This window comes from Piliocolobus tephrosceles, chromosome 19 (genome assembly GCF_002776525.5).
Source record: "Piliocolobus tephrosceles isolate RC106 chromosome 19, ASM277652v3, whole genome shotgun sequence".
Taxonomy (NCBI): domain Eukaryota; kingdom Metazoa; phylum Chordata; class Mammalia; order Primates; family Cercopithecidae; genus Piliocolobus; species Piliocolobus tephrosceles.
The window spans coordinates 12,940,984-12,958,358 of NC_045452.1; the positions used below are offsets into that span (position 1 = coordinate 12,940,984).

The 17,375-nt window shown below is 55.0% G+C and overlaps 1 protein-coding gene across 3 annotated transcripts; it reads right to left on the reverse strand.

Moving 5' to 3' along the window:
* Window positions 1-4,059: 4,059 nt before the first annotated feature.
* On the reverse strand, window positions 4,060-16,439 carry SLC35E4 (solute carrier family 35 member E4). 3 transcript variants are annotated; one of them, XM_023185404.2, is made up of 3 exons: window positions 15,318-16,439; window positions 13,548-14,932; window positions 4,060-5,348 (listed from the first exon to the last, which is right to left on the reverse strand). In XM_023185404.2, the coding sequence occupies exons 2-3, from the start codon at window positions 14,164-14,166 to the stop codon at window positions 4,915-4,917; spliced, it is 1,053 nt and encodes a 350-aa protein (XP_023041172.1). In that variant the 5' UTR covers window positions 14,167-14,932; window positions 15,318-16,439; the 3' UTR covers window positions 4,060-4,914. The 3 variants fall into 3 exon arrangements, with proteins under 3 accessions (XP_023041172.1, XP_023041173.1, XP_023041174.1); XM_023185405.1 differs by having other exon boundaries at window positions 15,920-15,938; XM_023185406.2 differs by lacking the exon at window positions 15,318-16,439 and adding an exon at window positions 9,916-10,006 and having other exon boundaries at window positions 4,809-5,348; window positions 13,548-14,288.
* Between the last annotated feature and the right edge of the window lie 936 nt (window positions 16,440-17,375).

The window sequence follows — 17,375 nt, forward strand, 5'->3', positions numbered from 1 at the left end:
CCAACCCACTAAGCCACTCCCGAATTCCTGATCCACTGAAACTGTGAGATACTACATGTTTGTTGCTCTAAGCCGTAAGGTTTTGAGATTAATAGTTATTCTAAATCAATACAACCGATACCCACTCTGCCCCAACACTGTCCCCACTGTCATGTAGTTACCTAGACCACAACAACAGGTCTTCCCTCATCTCCCTGCCTCCTGTCTCGAGCCCTTCCAATTTTTTCTCTACATAGGGTCTGTCATGTGCGTCCGTGGCTCAAAACCTCTCGTGGGCCTCCATTAAGTGGCCCTCAGTTAAGTATTTTGTGCTATTTCCAGGAAGTTATTTAGTGCAGTGGTGGAGGATTTGACATCCCTGAGCTAATTTGAGGGCAGCGTAGCATGAAGGAGCTGCTCCTTCCAGGGGGCCAGGGCAAACAAGGACTCTTCATGATCCTTGTTTGCCCTGGCGCCCTGGAATGCCAATCCAAGGGCCACCAGGGGAGGGTAGAAGGGGCACCAGGCAGCTGGGCCTGAGACAGGTCTTTGTTTCGAAGTCCACAATGGCAGGATGCCCAGCACAGACCCAGCTTCCCAGGCTTCCTCCAAGGCAGGACAAGGGGACTGGAGGCTTGGCATCCACACTGCTGTGCTCGGGCGGGAGCATCCCTGGGGGATTCTCAATGTGCTCCGGCAGGCTGAGGAGGGGTGGGGCAGATAACGAGAGAAGCCTTGAGGAGGAAGTGGAAGCATCTGTGATAAGACTGAGGCCTTCCTAGGCCTTTGTCCATTACAGCTCCAGAAGCTGGTAGGGGGTTAAGTTCTACTGCTGCCCCCACTCAATGCACAGCGGCACAGGTGGGGAGGACCTTGCGCAAGGTCACACAGCTCAGATGTACTGAAGCCAGGATTCAAGCACAAGTCCAACTCTGAAGCCCCTGTTCTTTTTCATTTATTTATTTTTATTTTTTGAGATGGAGACTCATTCTGTCACCCACGTTGGAGTGCAGTGGTGCGATCTTGGCTCGCAGTCCGAGCTCGGACTACAGGTGCACCCACTATACTCTGCTGTCTCTGTTCTTGACTAATCTCTCCTGCCCACTCCATGCCACATGCTATGCCGGTGCTTGGGAGAGAGCAGTGAGCCCTCCTGGAGCCCAGTCCAGTGGAGAAGAGAGACGAGAATCCAGCCCTGATGGTGGGATGTGATCAGGGCCGTGCCTGGAGAGGTGCAGGGAGCAGGGGTGAGCTTTGGTTGGAGCTTCAAAATCAGCTTGGCATGGAATGGGGTGGGGTTTTATGGGGAGAACAGAGCTTCCTAAGGGAGGCAACACCTGTTTACCTAAAGAGAAGGCTTCCCAGCAGGGACTGGATGCAGAGATTGAGGCTCAAAGAGGTGAAGAGACTTGCCTGAGGCAACAGAAATATTGAGGAGCAGAGCCTGGAGGGACAATGACCTTTCAATGGGACCCTCCCTCCCCACTGTTATCTTGGTGATCTTCACTCCCAAGGATACTGTGAGAAGAAGAGGCCAGCCTGAGGTCACATCATAAGTAGGAGGGGTCAGGACTCAAACCTGGGCTTTTGTTTTTGAGAGGAAGTTTTGCTCTGCCACCCAGGCTGGAGTGTGATGGCATGATCACGGGCTCAATGCAACCTCTGCCTCCTGGGTTCAAGCAATTCTTCTGCCTCAGCCTCCCAAGTAGCTGGGATTACAGGCACATGCCACCACACCTGGCTAATTTTTGTATTTTTAGTACAGATGGGGTTTCACCATGTTGGCCAGGCTGGTCCTGAACTCCTGACTTCAGGTGATCCGCCCCCCTCGGCCTCCCAAAGTGCTGGAATTACAGGTGTGAGCCACCACATCCTGCCAAACCCAAGCTTTTTGACTCCCAATCCAGTGCTCTCTGTGCCCACTACTGGGAGGGGTGATAGGGATGGCTTTGGCTGTGCCCTTGGGGGAATCACCTCAATGTCTAATGGTCCTGAATCTGGTGACAAATCAGCTCCCAGGTCACACACAACCCCAATCACCTGTCCGCACAACCACCAGGGGCAGGCTTTAATCTGACGTGAGGCTCACTCATTAGCCAAGCATCCCACAAGGCCTAGAAATGAGGGTGGTACAGGGAGGTCCCTGCTATGGCAGTGGGTGCCCGTTGGATGGGAAAGGGTCCTGAGTCACCAAGGAGGATTTGACCACAGCCATCCATCCCTCCATCCTGCCTGGCAAAGCCTGAGAGTGGAGGCCAGAGGTATCCAAGCTGCTCAGAGACTGGGCTGGGCCAGTGGCATCTCTGAGTCAGAGGGTGGGTGATGAGTGACTCAGCCCAGGCCCACTTCCCCTTCTGTAAGGCAGCCTGGGCGGAGCCTGGGGCCAGGAAACCCCATACCGGTCCTCCTAGGCCTTCTCTAACCCCCCCCCAACCCCCTACCTCCCACCCCGCGGTGGGCTGGCCCTTAACTCAGCCCTGCCTAGCACTGGCTGGCACTGTGGTCCCTTACGAATTCTGGTTACTGAATCTGCATGATTCCTCCCTGAATCTCAGTCTCCCCAGACCACAGCCCCAGCTTGGTCTAGCTCCTGCTCCTCACACAAATGGGAGACATTTTGCAGATGGTTTCCAGAAAGGTTGGGTGACTACCCCAAGATAGAAGCAGAGCCAGTTGGTGCCTTCACCTCCTTCCTCACTCCTGGCCCGGCCCAGCGCTTCTCATTCGAACCCTCTCCAAGGGGATCATCAGTTCCATCTTGCAGATCTGGAAGCTGAGGCCTAGGGAGGGGAGGCTCCCAGTCAGGTGGGCAGAGCAGGATTAGGTCCCAGGTGTTCTCACTCCAGCCTGGGTCCTTATCATCTTTAACAGGTGGTCTCCAGGAGCGGTAGCTGGGTGGGGAGAGTTAAGTGTTACAAGTGCCAAGGAAAGGCTCAGAGGTAAATAACAAAGCTGACACTGGCTGGCGGGTCAGGGAGCTCTGGGGGTTGGGACTCCTGTCTTAGGTCCCCTACATGGGAGCCCTGCTCCCCTGCACCCCTGCAAGCCTCCTGAGCACAGTCCCTTGTCAAGACCCTCATCAGCCCTTTTTTTTTTTTTTTTCCAAAGAGATACGGTCTTGCTCTGTCACCCAGGCTGGAGTGCAGTGGCATGATCATAGTGCACTGCAGCCTCCAACTCCTGGCCTCAAGCGACTGGATTTTTCTTTTCTTCTTTTTTTCTTTTCTTTTTTTTTTTGATATGGAGTTTGAGTCTTGTTGGCCAAGCTGGAGTGCAATGGCGCGATCTTGGCTCACTACAACCTCCGTCTCCTGGGTTCCAGCATTTCTCTTGCCTCAGGCACGTGCCAGCAGGCCCGGCTAATTTTTTGTATTTTCAGTACAGATGGGGTTTCAACATGTTGGCCAGGCTGGTCTTGAACCCCTGATGTCAGGTGATCTGCCCGCCTTGGCCTTCCAAAGTGCTGGGATTACAGATGTGAGCCAAGGCGCCAGGCCTGGATTTCTCTTTTTAAAAAGAGTTGCATGTTTGGGGTTTCTCCTCCAGGCAAGGGTTTAAGCCATGAGAAGGGAGGAGGTTGTTGTAGGAATGGGGGACTGAACAGAGGGAACAGCATGTGCAAAGGGCTTCATTGAGCAGGCCTGGTGTCACAGGGAACCAAAAGAAGTCGGTGAGGCTAGAAGACAGAGCGCGGGGAAGGGAGATGAGCTGGGTGAGGCTGCAGGTGCCATGTCCTGAGGGACTAGGGCTCTGGGGTAGGAAATTCTGACTTTGTCCGAAGGGCAGTGAGGAGCATCAGAATGTACATGTTTTAGTGAGATCCCTCTGGGTGAAGGGGGCTGTGTGTAAGATGGAGTAGAGGGGCCAGGGCAGAGCAAGGGGGAGGCCACTGCCACTGTCCAGAAGATGGGCAATGGTGGCCTGGCCAGTGGAGGGATTTGAGGGAATGGCACTAGGCTCGGGGTGGGGGGCCAGACAGACCGCGATGGGTAAGGGTAAGTGAGGATGTCCTAGTTTCTGTGTGGGAAGCCTACCGCTCTCCCTATATCCCCTCTGTACCCCCAACAAATGACACAGGCATACAAGCAAAAATAGTGTATTTGAGGATGGATGACCCAAAATTGGGGGGCCCAGGGGTGAGGCCACAGCAGCTGCCTGCAGTTGGCATAGACTACCCCAACTCCCTAGGGGAGCCCAGCGGCATAGAAGCCCCCCCGCTGGGCCTCCTAGCTGCCTCCCCTCCAAGAGGAAGGATTGTGGAACCGCCAAGAATCATCACCATCGTCATCGTAACACGTTGAGGTCTTCAGAGTCTGCCCAGCAATTTTTGGCATCATAGTTGATATTGATCATAATGACTCTGACAAGCACAGGGACTGTGCCAGGCTCGGACCCACCATCCAGTGGTGAGCAGAGTCTGTGGCAGGGGTGAGGCAGGCAGGGATGGGAGGCAGGTCTCCCTGGGAGTCCCCATTCCAACCTCCAAGCCAGCGCTTCCAGAAAGCTCCCCTCCCTGCCATGGCCCCCAACAGAGGTCACCGCCTGTTCTCCACTTTTTTTTTTTTTGAGACAGGGTCTCGCTCTGTCTCCCAGGCTGGAGGGCAGTGGCATGCGATCTTGGCTCACTGCAGCCTTGATCTCCAGGGCTCAAGTGATCCTCCCACCTCAGCCTCCCATGTAGCTGGGACTATAGGCATGCGCCACCATGCCCAGCTAATTTTTATATTTTTAGTAGAGACAAGGTTTTGCCATGTTAGCCAGGCTGGTCTCAAACTCCTGGTCTCAGATGACCCACCCATCTCGGCCTCTGGAAGTGCTGGGATTATAGGCGTGAGCCACCATGCCCAGCCCTGTTTTCCATTCTTCCTATGGCCATGGCTGAGGGTTGGATTCAGGCCAGGGCCATCCCAGGTGGCTCCTAAGATCCCCTAGGTCTCAAAGACCCTTGCTGGGCTGGTCCCTCCGCCACAGCCCCCGACGGGCAGCCCAGGAGGCCACAAACTCACAGTTGTGGTAAAGGAACATTCCTGAAAGAGTGAGTGCGATGCCCACGTAGCTGAGGGCACTGAGGCGGCTGCCAAACAAGAGCCGGGACAGGACGAGGTTGCCCACTACAGTGAGGTTGCCCAGGACGTGGACGGTGAGGGCAGAGGTGAGGGCCAGCAGGGAGAAACTGGCCAGGTTATAGAGAACAGACAGGAGGCAGCTGAGCAGGATGCAGGCCCAGAGGCGAGAGTCACCAGCAGCGGGCGGTGGGGTGACGCCAGCCTCCAGCACCAGGGCTGCACCTGCCAGCAGGCAGAAGCTGGGCAGCGAGGTGGCGTAGAGCAGGGTCACCGCATCCAGCCTGTCCTCCTGCAGCAGGGCACCTGCAACAGGACAACCACCATGAGCACCCAGAGGGACACAACCCCCTCCAGCCACCCCACTATGACCCCTATGGCCGATCCGCTAAGAAGTCTACCCGGGCCCCTCAGGCAGGGCGAGTGGCTCCTGATCTGAAACGTGACCATCAAGAGTTGGAGTCAGACCACCTGGGTTTGTGTCCTGTGTCCACCCCTGACTAGCTGTGACCTGGGCTCATGAGAGGCACTTAACCTCTGTAAGCCTGAGTTTCCTCACCCGGAGAGTTGGGTAATAATCAGACCTAATCATGCGCTTGTTGTAAACATTTTAAAAGACAGCATATACGTAAAGCTCTTAAATGGGAAATGCCCAGTAAATATAAAAAACTAAACTAAAATAAATAAGTCTGTTATCAGCCACTTCAAACCGCCTCCCACGAGCTGAAACAATGATCTGCTTGGGATATCTAAATGATCAATAAGCATGAAGACTAATGGCTGAAAAAAAATTACAAAGGCCGGGTGTGGTGGCTCATGCCTGTAATCCCAGCACTTTGGGAGGGCGGATCACTTGAGTCCAGGAGTCTGAGACCCGCCCGGGCAACGTGATAAAACCCCATCTCTACACAGTACAAATATTAGCCGGGAGTGGTGGCACGTGCCTGTAGTCCCAGCTACTCAGGAGGCTGAGGCAGGAGGATCTTGAGCTCAGGAGGTAGAGGTTGCAGTGAGCCAAGATCACACCACTGCACTCCAGCCTGGGCAACAGAGTGAGACCCTGTCTCAAAAAAAAAAAACCAAAAAATCGACTAGGTGCAGTGGCTTGTGTCTGTAATCCCAGCACTTTGAGAAGCTGAGGCAGGAGGATCACCTGAGCCCAGAGGAAGGCTATAGTGAGCTATGGTGATGCTACTGCAGTCTACCTCAGTGACCAGAGCAAGACCCTGTCTCTAAAATATAAAAATAAATCTTCAGGGGCTGCCCTTGCTCTGTTGCCCAGGCTGGAGTGCGGTAGCATGATCTCGGCTTGCTGCAACCTCTGCCTCCCGGGTTCAAGTGATTCTCTTGCCTCAGCCTCCCAAGTAGCTGGGATCACAGGCACGCACCATCACACCTGGCTAATTTTTGTATTTTTAGTAGAGATGGGGTTTTGCCATGTTGGCCAGGCTGGTCTTGAACTCCTGACCTCAGGTGATCCTCCCACCTCATCCTCCCAAAGTGCTGGGATTACAGGCGTGAGCCAGCACACCCAGCCCAAGGTTCTTAACCCAGCTTCGAAGACTGCATCAACTGGCCCCAACCACCTGGACCACAGCCCTTATTACTCCCACACTGCAGTTCCAGCCACCATGAAAGGGCAGGCCAACAGAGCGTCCCAGCTCTGCCACTTACTAGCTACATGGGGGCCTTTGCATTAAAAAAGAAGAATTTATAAAAGAAAATAATAAATTGGGTCAAAAGGGTGACCCATTCATTGCTTCATTCACTTATGACCACTGGAGTGACAAGGGAACAAAAGGTCATTGTGGGATCTTGGCTCTCACTCACTGTTTATAACTGATAATCAGCATTTTTTTTTTTCCTGCTAATACTGGGGCTTGTCAAGATGAATTCAGGACTAAGAAGAAACCTTTTCACTTTGTAAGGGAAGAGAGAAATCTTGCTGCTTTGCCTATGTCTGACTGTATATCTGTGTATACCTGCGTGTACACGTGCCACCATCAGCCAATTCAAAAAGGGGTGCCCAGGTGAAATGACGTTGTTATTATTATTATTATTATTATTATTATTATTATTATTATTTGAGACAGGGTCTGGTTCTGTTGCCCAGGCTGGAGTGTAGTGGCACAATGTCAGTTTACTACAACCTCTGCCTTCCGAGCTCAAGCGATCCTCCCGCCTCAGCCTCCCAAGTAGCTGGGGCTACAGGCATGCACCATCAGCCCTGAAAATTTTTTGTAGAGATGGGGTTTCATCATCTGGTTCACCCAGGCTGGTCTCAAACTCCTAGACTCAAGCAATGTGCTCAGCTTGGCCTCCCAAAGTGCTGGGATTACAGGTGTGAACCATTGCGCCTGGCTGAAATGACATTATTTGCATGAGGGCAAGGATGGCGTGGGGCCTTCGCCAAGTTAGTGGAGAGAGATGAGTAGTCGACACGGGTCCCCTCCCAGGCCTCTGCGAGCCTCTATGCATTTTCTGACACACACTTTCCAAAAAGCCACAGAGATGCTTACTCATAGGCTATGCTTAGAATAGGAAATGTTATTTCTCTCTCAATTTCATTCTGTGTTTTAGCTTTGTTCTCTAGGCAACAAACAGTCCCTCTGGCTGAAACGTTTCTAGAAATGCACGGATAATCAGAATGCCTCCTGCTCGCAGGCTCGAAAGTTAACACTGTTATGAGCTGCCTGTGGCTTCCACATGAAACGTCCCATCACAGGAAGGCGTGTGGGTTTTCAGGTGAACCTCACCTTTGGCAAATTTCACCCTCTGCAAGGCAGCCAGGCAGGCAGGTCCTAACCTTCCCACCCATCTCCTCACACCCATTGTACCTCCCGCCCACTCCTCCACCTCCCCTTCCTGCAGCCCACGGAAAGGGCGGTGAGTCGCTGTCAGAGGCGGCAACTGACTTCTGCCTGGGGACCCCAAAGCGTCAGCCTGTTTGTCCTGCCCCATTGCCACCTCTCCTTCTAGTGGAACAAGCCCAGGTTTCTGCCACAGATAACAGCTGACCCTTCTCTAAACCCTGTCTGCCTGCTATTGGCTTGTCCCTTTTGCTGTTTCACGGGCGGTGTGACGCTGTCTCTGCACGCGTCAGTCTCCTTGTGAGCAGTGTGGTTCAGGTGGCAACATCGCCCTCACAGGTGAGGTGCTGAACACAGGGCCTGATGCCCTGTGTGATGCCCTTGATGCCAGCTCACCCCGGCAGCTGGCATGATCCCCACACCCTGCTCCTGCTGGCTGACACCCTGTGCCCTGGGACAGCCTGTTTCCCATTCCCAGATCACCCTTCCCTCCTCCATCAGTATGAAGAGCTGGGCATGGTGTGGGCACCTAGGGAGGCCCTGACCAATGTTTGCTTTCGTGGTTACATGATTGTCATCCTCGCTGCACGCCTCCTCCCCTAGGCAGCCTTCTCAGGGTTCCCCAGGAAGAAGCAACCGCTCCCCAACACCTGTGACCACCTTGACTCTAGAACTTCTCTTTTGCCATTGTGATCTCTATATCTGAGTGCATCTCCCCCATCACACACAGCCTGAGAGCTCAGAGGACAGGGGTTGAGTCCGCCTGCTCTGTGATGCGGCTGGGGGGGGTGGGGCGGGTCCAGCTGACAGCAAGCTCAGCAGGCTGGTGCCCCACTTCCCATCCTTTCTGTGGGTAGGAAGACGGCACTCTCCTCGTGCAGGCCCCCTGGGCCTGCAGTAGCGCGATCTCGAGCTCACTGCAAGCTCCACCTCCTGAGTTCATGCCATTCTCCTGCCTCAGCCTCCCAAGTAGCTGGGACTACAGGCACCCACCACCTCGCCCGGCTAATTTTTTGTATTTTTTAGTAGAGACGGGGTTTCACCATGTTAGCCAGGATGGTCTCGATCTCCTGACCTTGTGATCCACCTCGGCCTCCCAAAGTGCTGGGATTACAGGTGTGAGTCACTGCATCTGACTTTTTTTTTTTTTGAGATGGAGTCGCAGTCTGTCACGCAGGCTAGAGTGCAGTGGTGTGATATCTCGACTCACTGCAACCTCTACCTCCCCAGTTCAAGAGATTCTCCTACCTCAGCCTCCCGAGTAGCTGGGATTACAGGCATGCACCAGCATGCGCAGCTAATTTTGTTGTATTTTTAGTAGAGACGGTTTCACCATGCTGGCCAGGCTGGTCTCAAACTCCTGACCTCAAGTGATCTGCCTGCCTTGGCCTCCCAAAGTGCTGGGATTACAGGCGTGAGCCACCATGCCCAGCCTTCTTTCTGGATACTTGCCCTCTGCTCCCACAAACTCTGCTCTCAGGAATGGAGCTGGCATCAGCCACATACACTTGACTCTGAATCTGGCCCTGGTGCCTCTCCAGGAGCCTCTTGCTGTAGAAACCTCCTTTCGTTCAAAAGCTATCTCAGGCCAGATATGGTGGGTCATGCCCGTAATCCCAGCACTTTAGGCCGAGGTGGGGAAATCACTTGAGTCCAGGAGTTGGAGACCAGCCTGGGCAACATGATGAAACCCCATTTCTACAAAAAATACAAAAATTAGCTTAGCATGGAGGTGCGCCTATAGTCCCAGCTACTTGGGAGGCTGAGGTGGGAGGATTGCCAGAGGCTGGGAAATTGAGGCTGCAGTGAGCCACTGTGCTCCAGCCTGGATGACAGAGCAAGACCCTCTCATAAACAAACAAATGAGCAAAAAAAAAAAAAACCTATCTCAGGCCCTGGCTCAAGTCTGTTCCTCCCCATCTCTGCAAGGCTTCCATCTCTGTTAGTGGGGCCTCCAGCCCCCTAAACTCCCTCCTGAACCATGCAGCCTAACCATTCTATGAGATCGGCTCGCCTGTCAGAGCCATCAGTAAATCTATCCATCTGGGCATGTTGGCTCACACCTGTAATTCCAGCACTTTGGGAGGTCCGGAGGGAAGATCTTTTGAGGCCAAGGGTCCGAGATCGCCTGGGCAACATAGTGAGCCCTTGTTTCTAAAAGAAAAAAAAAAAAAATTAGCCAGGCATGGGGCATAAGCCTGTAGTCCTAGCTACTCAGGAGGCTGAGGCACAAGAATTGCTTAAACCCAGGAGGCAGAGGTTGCAGTGAGCCGAGATTGTGCTGCTGCATTCCAGCCTGGGTGACAGAAATTGTCTCAAAAATAAATAAATAAATAAAATTTAAAAATTATAATTTACAAAGTATGTACCCTCTGCCAGGCCCCGGGGCTGGGTTCCAGGAAGACAGAGTTGCCCAAATCTGTCTGGCAGACAGCAGACATGTAACCCAGTGGCGATCACACATGGCATTTGGAGCCATGATGGGGTGAGCAGAGGGTGCTTCAGGAGCCTAGAGCAAGGACCCAACCTCCCCAGGGGTCAGGGAGTTAAGACTGGGGAGGGAGGTAAGGAAGGAGCTGGCAGGAGTCAAGATGCAGCCCGATGCCAGGCACATGCCACTCCATGCCCAAGTGCCTGAGGCCTGGCCAGCCATAACCCCTCCTGAAGGTTGGGGCTGCCTGGGTCCCAGTGTGAGGAGCACTGACTGTTTCTCAGCAGGGGCAGCACAGGCCTTGAGGTTAGGACCTTCACAGCACTGTGTCCTGCACGGGGGGGCCCATAGGTCAGGTTTCCCAGTGCAGACTCAAGCCCAGAGCTCATGCCTGTGCTCAGCCTCCAGCTATCATGTAACCTGAGGGCAAAAAATAGAACTGGGTTTTAGCCCTGCCTCGGGGCCAGGGAGGATAGAGACAGGGCCTCTGTGTCCCAGCTCTGAATATGCCAGGGCAGGGCTGAACTCTGACTTCAATCTTCCCTGGCTGTGGGCTGCCATCAACCCCAGCCCAGCATTCCTGGAGTGTCCACTTCCTTCTCCCAGGCCTGGGCCACAGGATCTCAGGGCAGGAAGGGAGAGCAAGAGGCCCCTTAGACTCCATCAACTCCAACTCTCCTTCACTGACAGATGAGGAAAGTGAGGCCCAGATAAAATCCTAATCTGTCCAAGGTTGCCCAGCAAATATGAGCAAAGGTATGGTTGGAACCCAGGCCTCCCCACCCTGAGTGGGCGCCCTGGCCTCCCCTATGTCTCCTTGAGTTGAGGCAGAGAAAGGGTAGAGGCTGCGACTCAGATGCTCCTCAGTAGGAAAGGCGGGAAGCCAGCCCTCAGGCAGAATGATCTAGCGGGTCTGGGCCTAGAACTTCCACCCTAAACTGCCCAGAGCCCTGCTGCCCTCTTTCATCAGAGGCAGCATCTGGAGTCACATAGACCACGCTTCACGTCATTAGGGACCCTGTGACCTCTGTGTAAATCATGAACTTCTTTGTTCTTTTTTTTTTTTTTTTGAGACGGAGTCACCCTCTGTCCCTAGGCTGGAATACAGTGGCGTGATCTCGACTCACTGCAACCTCTGCGTCTTGGGTTCAAGTGATTCTCCTGCCTCAGCTTCCCAAGTAGCAGGGATTACAGGCACACACTGCCACGCCCAGCTAATTTTTGTATTTTCAGTAGAGACAGGGTTTCACCACGTTGGCCAGGATGGTCTTGATCTCCTGACTTCATGATCCTCCCAAAGTGCTGGGATTACAGGTGTGTGCCACTGCGCTGGGCTGAACTTCTTTCTTTTTTTGAGACAGAGTCTCGTTCTGTCACCCAGGCTGGAGTGCAGTGGCATGATCTCGGCTCACTGCAACCTCCTTCTCCTGAGTTCAAGCAGTTCTTATGCCTCAGCCTTCCCAGTAGTTGGGATTACAGGTGCATGCCACCAGGCCCAGCAATTTTTTTTTTTTTTTTTTTTTTTTTTTTTGAGACGGAGTTTCGCTCTTGTTACCCAGGCTGGAGTGCAATAGTGCAATCTCGGCTCACTGCAACCTCCGCCTCCTGGGTTCAAGCGATTCTCTCGCCTCAGCCTCCTGAGTAGCTGGGATTACAGGCACCCACAATCACACTCAGCTAATTTTTGTATTTTCAGTAGAGACTGGGTTTCCCCATGTTGGCCAGGCTGGTCTTGAACTCCTGACCTCAGGTGATCCACCAGCCTTGGCCTCCCAAAGTGCTGGGATTACAGCTGTAAGCCACCGCGCCCGGCCCATTTTTTTTTTTTTTTTTTTGAGATGGAGTCTCACTCGTCATCTAGGCTGGAGTGCAGTGGGGCGATCTCGGCTCCCTGCAACCTCTGCCGCCCGGGTTCAAGCTATTCTCCTGCCTCAGCCTCCCAAGTAGCTGGGATTACAGGCGCCTGCCATGGCACCCAGTTAATTTTTTTGTATTTTTAGTAGAGATGGGGTTTCACCATCTTGGTCAGGCTGTTCTTGAACTCCTGACCTCATGATCCACCCATCTCAGTCTCCCAAAGTGCTGGAATTACAGGCGTGAGCCACCGCACCTGGCCCCAATTTTTGTATTTTTAATAAATACAGGGTTTCACCACGTTAGCCAGGCTGGTCTTGAACTCCTGGCCTCGAGTCCTCCCGCCTCAGCCTCCCAAAGTGCTGGGATTATAGGCATGAGACACCATGCCCGGCCTGTCAAATCATGAACTTCTCTGGGTCTTAGTCCCATCATCTGTAAAATGGGGATAATGTTGGTGGTTGCCATGACAACTCAAGGTCAACACCCAGCACCAAGCCTGTCACACTGTAGCTCCCAGTAAACATCAGACCTCCCCAGACTTAGGCCCAACCCTGACTTTCCAAATCCCAGCTCAAAGCTCTACCTCCTTTTCTCTCCCTGGCCCATGCTTTCTGGCTCTCCTGTGGGTCTAAAGCCTTAGGCCACATCTCTTGGAAGCATGGAGTCCTCCTATCTGGGTTCAGATCTTGCCTCTGCTGCTCACTGGCCACATGGCCCAAAGCAAGCCTCTTCATCTATCAAATGGGAACAAAACAGTGAGATAAAGGGCTAGTCAAAGCATAGATCACTAAATACCGGTTTGTAATTCCAGAACTTCAGGAGGCTGAGGTAGGAGGATCACTAAGGCCAGGAGTTCAAGACCCACCTGGGCAACAGAGCAAGACCCTGTGTCTATACAAAAAAAAAAAAAAAAAAAGCTGGCCTGATGCAGTGACTCACGCACTAATCCTAGTACCTTGGGAGGTGAGGAGTTCAAGACCACCCTGGCCAACATGGTAAAACGCCATCTCTAATAAAAATACAAAAATTATCTTAGCATGGTGGTGGACACCTGTAGTCTCACTTACTTGGGAGGTGGAGGCAGAAGAATCGCTTGAACTCGGGATGCAGAGGCTATAGTGAGCTGAGATCTCACGGCTGCACTCCAGCCTGGGTGACAGAGCCAGACCCTGTCTAAATAAGTAAATAAACAAATAAACACGAGTTGGCCCTCCAGAGCCTGAGTTTGGGGCCTGGAACTCACTGAGCTGTTGGCCCTCTCTGAGCTTCAGTTCTGCTTCCTCCATAGCCATGAACCTCAGTTTCCTCATCTGTAAAATGGGACAACAGCCATACCCCTCACAGGGCCATCCAGGCCACACACCCACCAGGATCCCCACCTTCTCAGTTGGCCACCCAGGCACTTACTTTGCTGAACCGACTTGAGTCCGCGGAGGCAGGTGGCTGCCAGCAGGAAGCCACAGCCGGTGGGAGGTGTCCGGAAATCTCCAGCCAGGCTGCAGGCGGCCCCCAGGCAGAGCGGACCCATGGCCGCCAACTGCAGCGGGTGGTGGCGGCGGCCCAGCAGCAGTGCCGACAGGGCCAGGGTGAACAGAGGCGTCGTGGTAGTGACCAGTTGTGCCAGGTCCAGGGGCACAGCCCTTAGGCCCACGTTGCCGCAGGCCATGGAAGTGCCGAAGGTGAGGCTGAGCAGTAGGACTCGGCAGCGAGTGCCGCCTGGCATGGGGCGCCGTGCCCCCCGGTGGCACGCCAGGGCTGCCACCAGCATGTGCAGCGCGGACAGCAGCAGGGGCCGCCCAAAGCCCTGCACTGTGAAGATCCACTTGTTGAGGCTTGACATGCTGGCTCCGGCCAGCAGCCACACCAGTGCTGCCATGGCCACCCGGGCCCGGCCAGGCTGCCGGAGGGCCTGAGGGCTGCCAGGGGGCCACTCGGGGGGCCCAGCTGCCCGAGCACCACCAGCTGCTGCTGCTACTTCGGTTGAGGTCATCCTGCCATCATGGTGCTCCGGCGGGCAGCGGCACATCCGCACCAGTGGGGCTAGGGCAGGAGGTAGGCTCCCCAATGACCACCTCTGGGCCACCAGAGAGCCCCGCTTGGGGCCAGGCTAGATCCTGGTTCCTCCGACCCCGTGTCCCGTTTCAGACAGGTGAGAACACTGCTTACTTGTGCCAGGCCTGTGCCAGCGATGTCTAGGAGCTAAGCTGTGTTTCCAACTCAGGGTAGAGCCAAGGTCGTGGCTGCTAGGATGCCAGGGTCTCCGATGCTAAAGCGTGGGCTCCAGGCACCTCTGCCCCGTGCCAGGCGGTCTCCACTCGCCTCCTCGCCTAGTGCCCACGCTATGCTTTTAGATGAAATCCTCGTTCCTTTTTTCTCTTCGGTCCCCAGGTCATTAGGGTGCGCGCAGATCCAGACCCTGGGACCTCCTGCGTGCTCTGGCCGTGACCAGGTCTGGCAGAGGGGCGATCCGGGCTCCGCGCCTGGTGGTGCCCAGCCTGGGGGGTCGCGGGCTCGCTGTCTCCCACACTGCCCGCGCAGTGAGCTGACACCACGGCCCGTGCTCCGGCCGGTGCCTGGCGGCGAGCTAGGCGCGGTTCCAGCAGGGCCTGCGCTCCAACTCCTGCTCTCGGAGGCTTTGACTGCGGCTCTGGCTGCGGCTGTGACTCCGGCTGTGGCTCCTGCTGCGACTCACGCCCGGCTACAGCTCAGGCCCGGCACGGCGGGCGCGGTGGTGCGCTCTTGGCTCCGCCTCCGCCTCTGCCTCCTCCGCCGCCGCTGCCGCCGCCCGCTCCCTACACGGAAAATTGGGCTGAGCCCCCGCGCCACGCCCCGCCCCAGGCCAGGGCCCGCTCTCGGAGCGGGGAGGGAGGTCTCGCCCCGCCCCAACACCTCCCGCTCACAGCCCCTCCCCCATCGGCCTGGCATTTCCCCCATCAGCCCTCCTCTGCCCCGGGCCTGTGCATCTGCCCAGTAGAGCCCCACCCCGAGCTGGCGTGGTCAGCCTCTCTTCGCCAGCAGGTCTCTTCCCACCCAGCGCCAAGGCGAGCCCCCCATGGAGATCAGCGCGCATTGCTGGAGACACTGGGGTATCCCGCACAGCCGCCCAGGCTATCTTCAAGAAGCAGGGTAGTGAGGAGGGGCCCACAGGCCCCATCCCAGGACCAGTCTCGCGCCCACCTGATCTCTGGCCACAATTATCGTAGAACCTCAGCATCCAGCAGAGCTGGATTACGTAGTCCCTTAAGGCACCTCCACCGCCCCTCCGTAGCCCCAGCATCCTCCCCAGCCTCCCAGTCCAGGGCGGCGCCACCTGGGGACCCTCAGAGGGAAGCTGAATCACCAGGCAGGGCTACCCGCAGCTGCGGAAGTAGGTACCGCCGGCCGGCATCCTCCCTCGGCCAGCAGCCTCTGTCCTGTCCCCTGAGCCCTCGGAGCTGATTCATAGCAGAACTTCCTGGGGTCCACTCTGTGCCCCAGCCCCGGCAAGACAGAGCCCTGGTCTGGAAGGCAGAGCAGTTGCCACTGAGCCCTTGCCCCTGTCTCGGTTTTCCCACGGGAACGACAGACGCTCTCTGAGCTCAGGACTGGGTAAATGGCGTGCCCTAGGGCAGAACAGGTCCATCCAGATTCCAGGCCAGGCCTGGCCCTGGCCCCTCTTAGCTCTGAAGTCCAGGGGCACGAGGACCAAGGCCCAGCCATGTGCCCAGTACCAGATGTGAGCCTCTTTCCTGTTGTCGGGCTTCCTTCCCTAGGCTTCTGCCCAAGGGGACCCAGCTCACCCCTTGCCTGTTGTCTAACCAGCAAATCCTTGATTACAGCAACCTGTCTATAGACACAAGCTCTCAAAGGGCGACCGCTGAGCCCAGCCCGCTGCGCCCTCTGTTGGCCAGGCGCGGAATATGGCCCTCAATCCCCGTCCCAATCACGGGACGCGGGTTTCAAACCTCCAGCCTCACAGGAGGCCTGCTGAATCACACGCTCTCTGTCACGGGTGGGCCCGGGAATTTACATGGTCACATTTGGCCTCTGTAAGTCCGACGCCTACTGGAGCCTGCAAATCTCTGCTGAATAGCCTAAGCTACAGGGCAGGGGGTGCAGATAGGGAAATTTCCAGGAGGAAATTTCCAGGACCAAAAAATGGGGGCATTTAGGGTTTCTCCAGAAAGGGTTGTGGGAAGGAAACTAAGCCAGCCAAAGCGGGCGGCCCCTCTCCACACCCCCTTGCCATTTCCTGAGGAGGAGAAATCTGGGACCCCTAAGGGTTATAATTATCTTTGAGATTTTGTCAGATTTGTTTGTCTGTTTTCCAAGACCAAGACGGAGTTTCGCTCTTGTTGTCCAGGCTGGGGTACAATGGCACGATCTCGGCTCACTGCCACCTTCGCCTCCCGGGTTCAGGTGATTCTCCTACCTCAGTCTCCCTAGTAGCTGGGATTACAGGCGTGCACCATCACACCCAGCTAATTTTTGTATTTTTAGTAGAGACAGGGTTTCACCATGTTGGTCAGGCTGGTCTCAAACTCTTGATATCAGGTGATTCACCCGCCCTGGCCTCCCAAAGTGGTGGGATTACAGGGGCAAACCACCACGCCCGGCCTGGATTTTGTCAGTTTTCTAGTAAGTTTCCATTAATAAAAAACAACAGGCTGGGTACAGTGGCTCATGCCTGTAGTCCCAGCACATTGAGAGGCTGAGGCATGAGGATCACTTGAGCTCAGGAGTTGGAGACCAGCCTTGGGCAACACAGCAAAGCCTTGTGTTTACAGAAAATACAAAAATGAGCTCGGAGGCTGGCCGAAGTGGCTCATGCCTATAATCCCGGCACTTTAGGAGGCTGAGGCTGGCAGATCACTTAAGGTCAGGAGTTGGAGACAGCCTGGCCAATGTGGTGAAACCCCGTCTCTACTAAAAATACAAAAATTAGCCGAGTGTGGTGGCAGATGCCTGTAGTCCAGCTACTCAGGTGACTGAGGCAGGGGAATCGCTTAAACTTGGGAGGCAGAGGCTGCAGTGAGCCGAAATCACACCACTGCACTCCAGCCTGGACGAAAGAGCGAGACTCCATCTCAAAAACAAACAAACAAACAAACAAACAAACATGAGCTAGGCATGGTGGTGTGTCTGCCTGTAGTCCTAGCTACTCAGGGGCTTGGGAGGGAGGATCCCTTGAGCCCAGGAGATGGAGGCTGCAGTGAGCTGAGATTGCACCACTGCACTCCAGCCTGGGTGACAAAG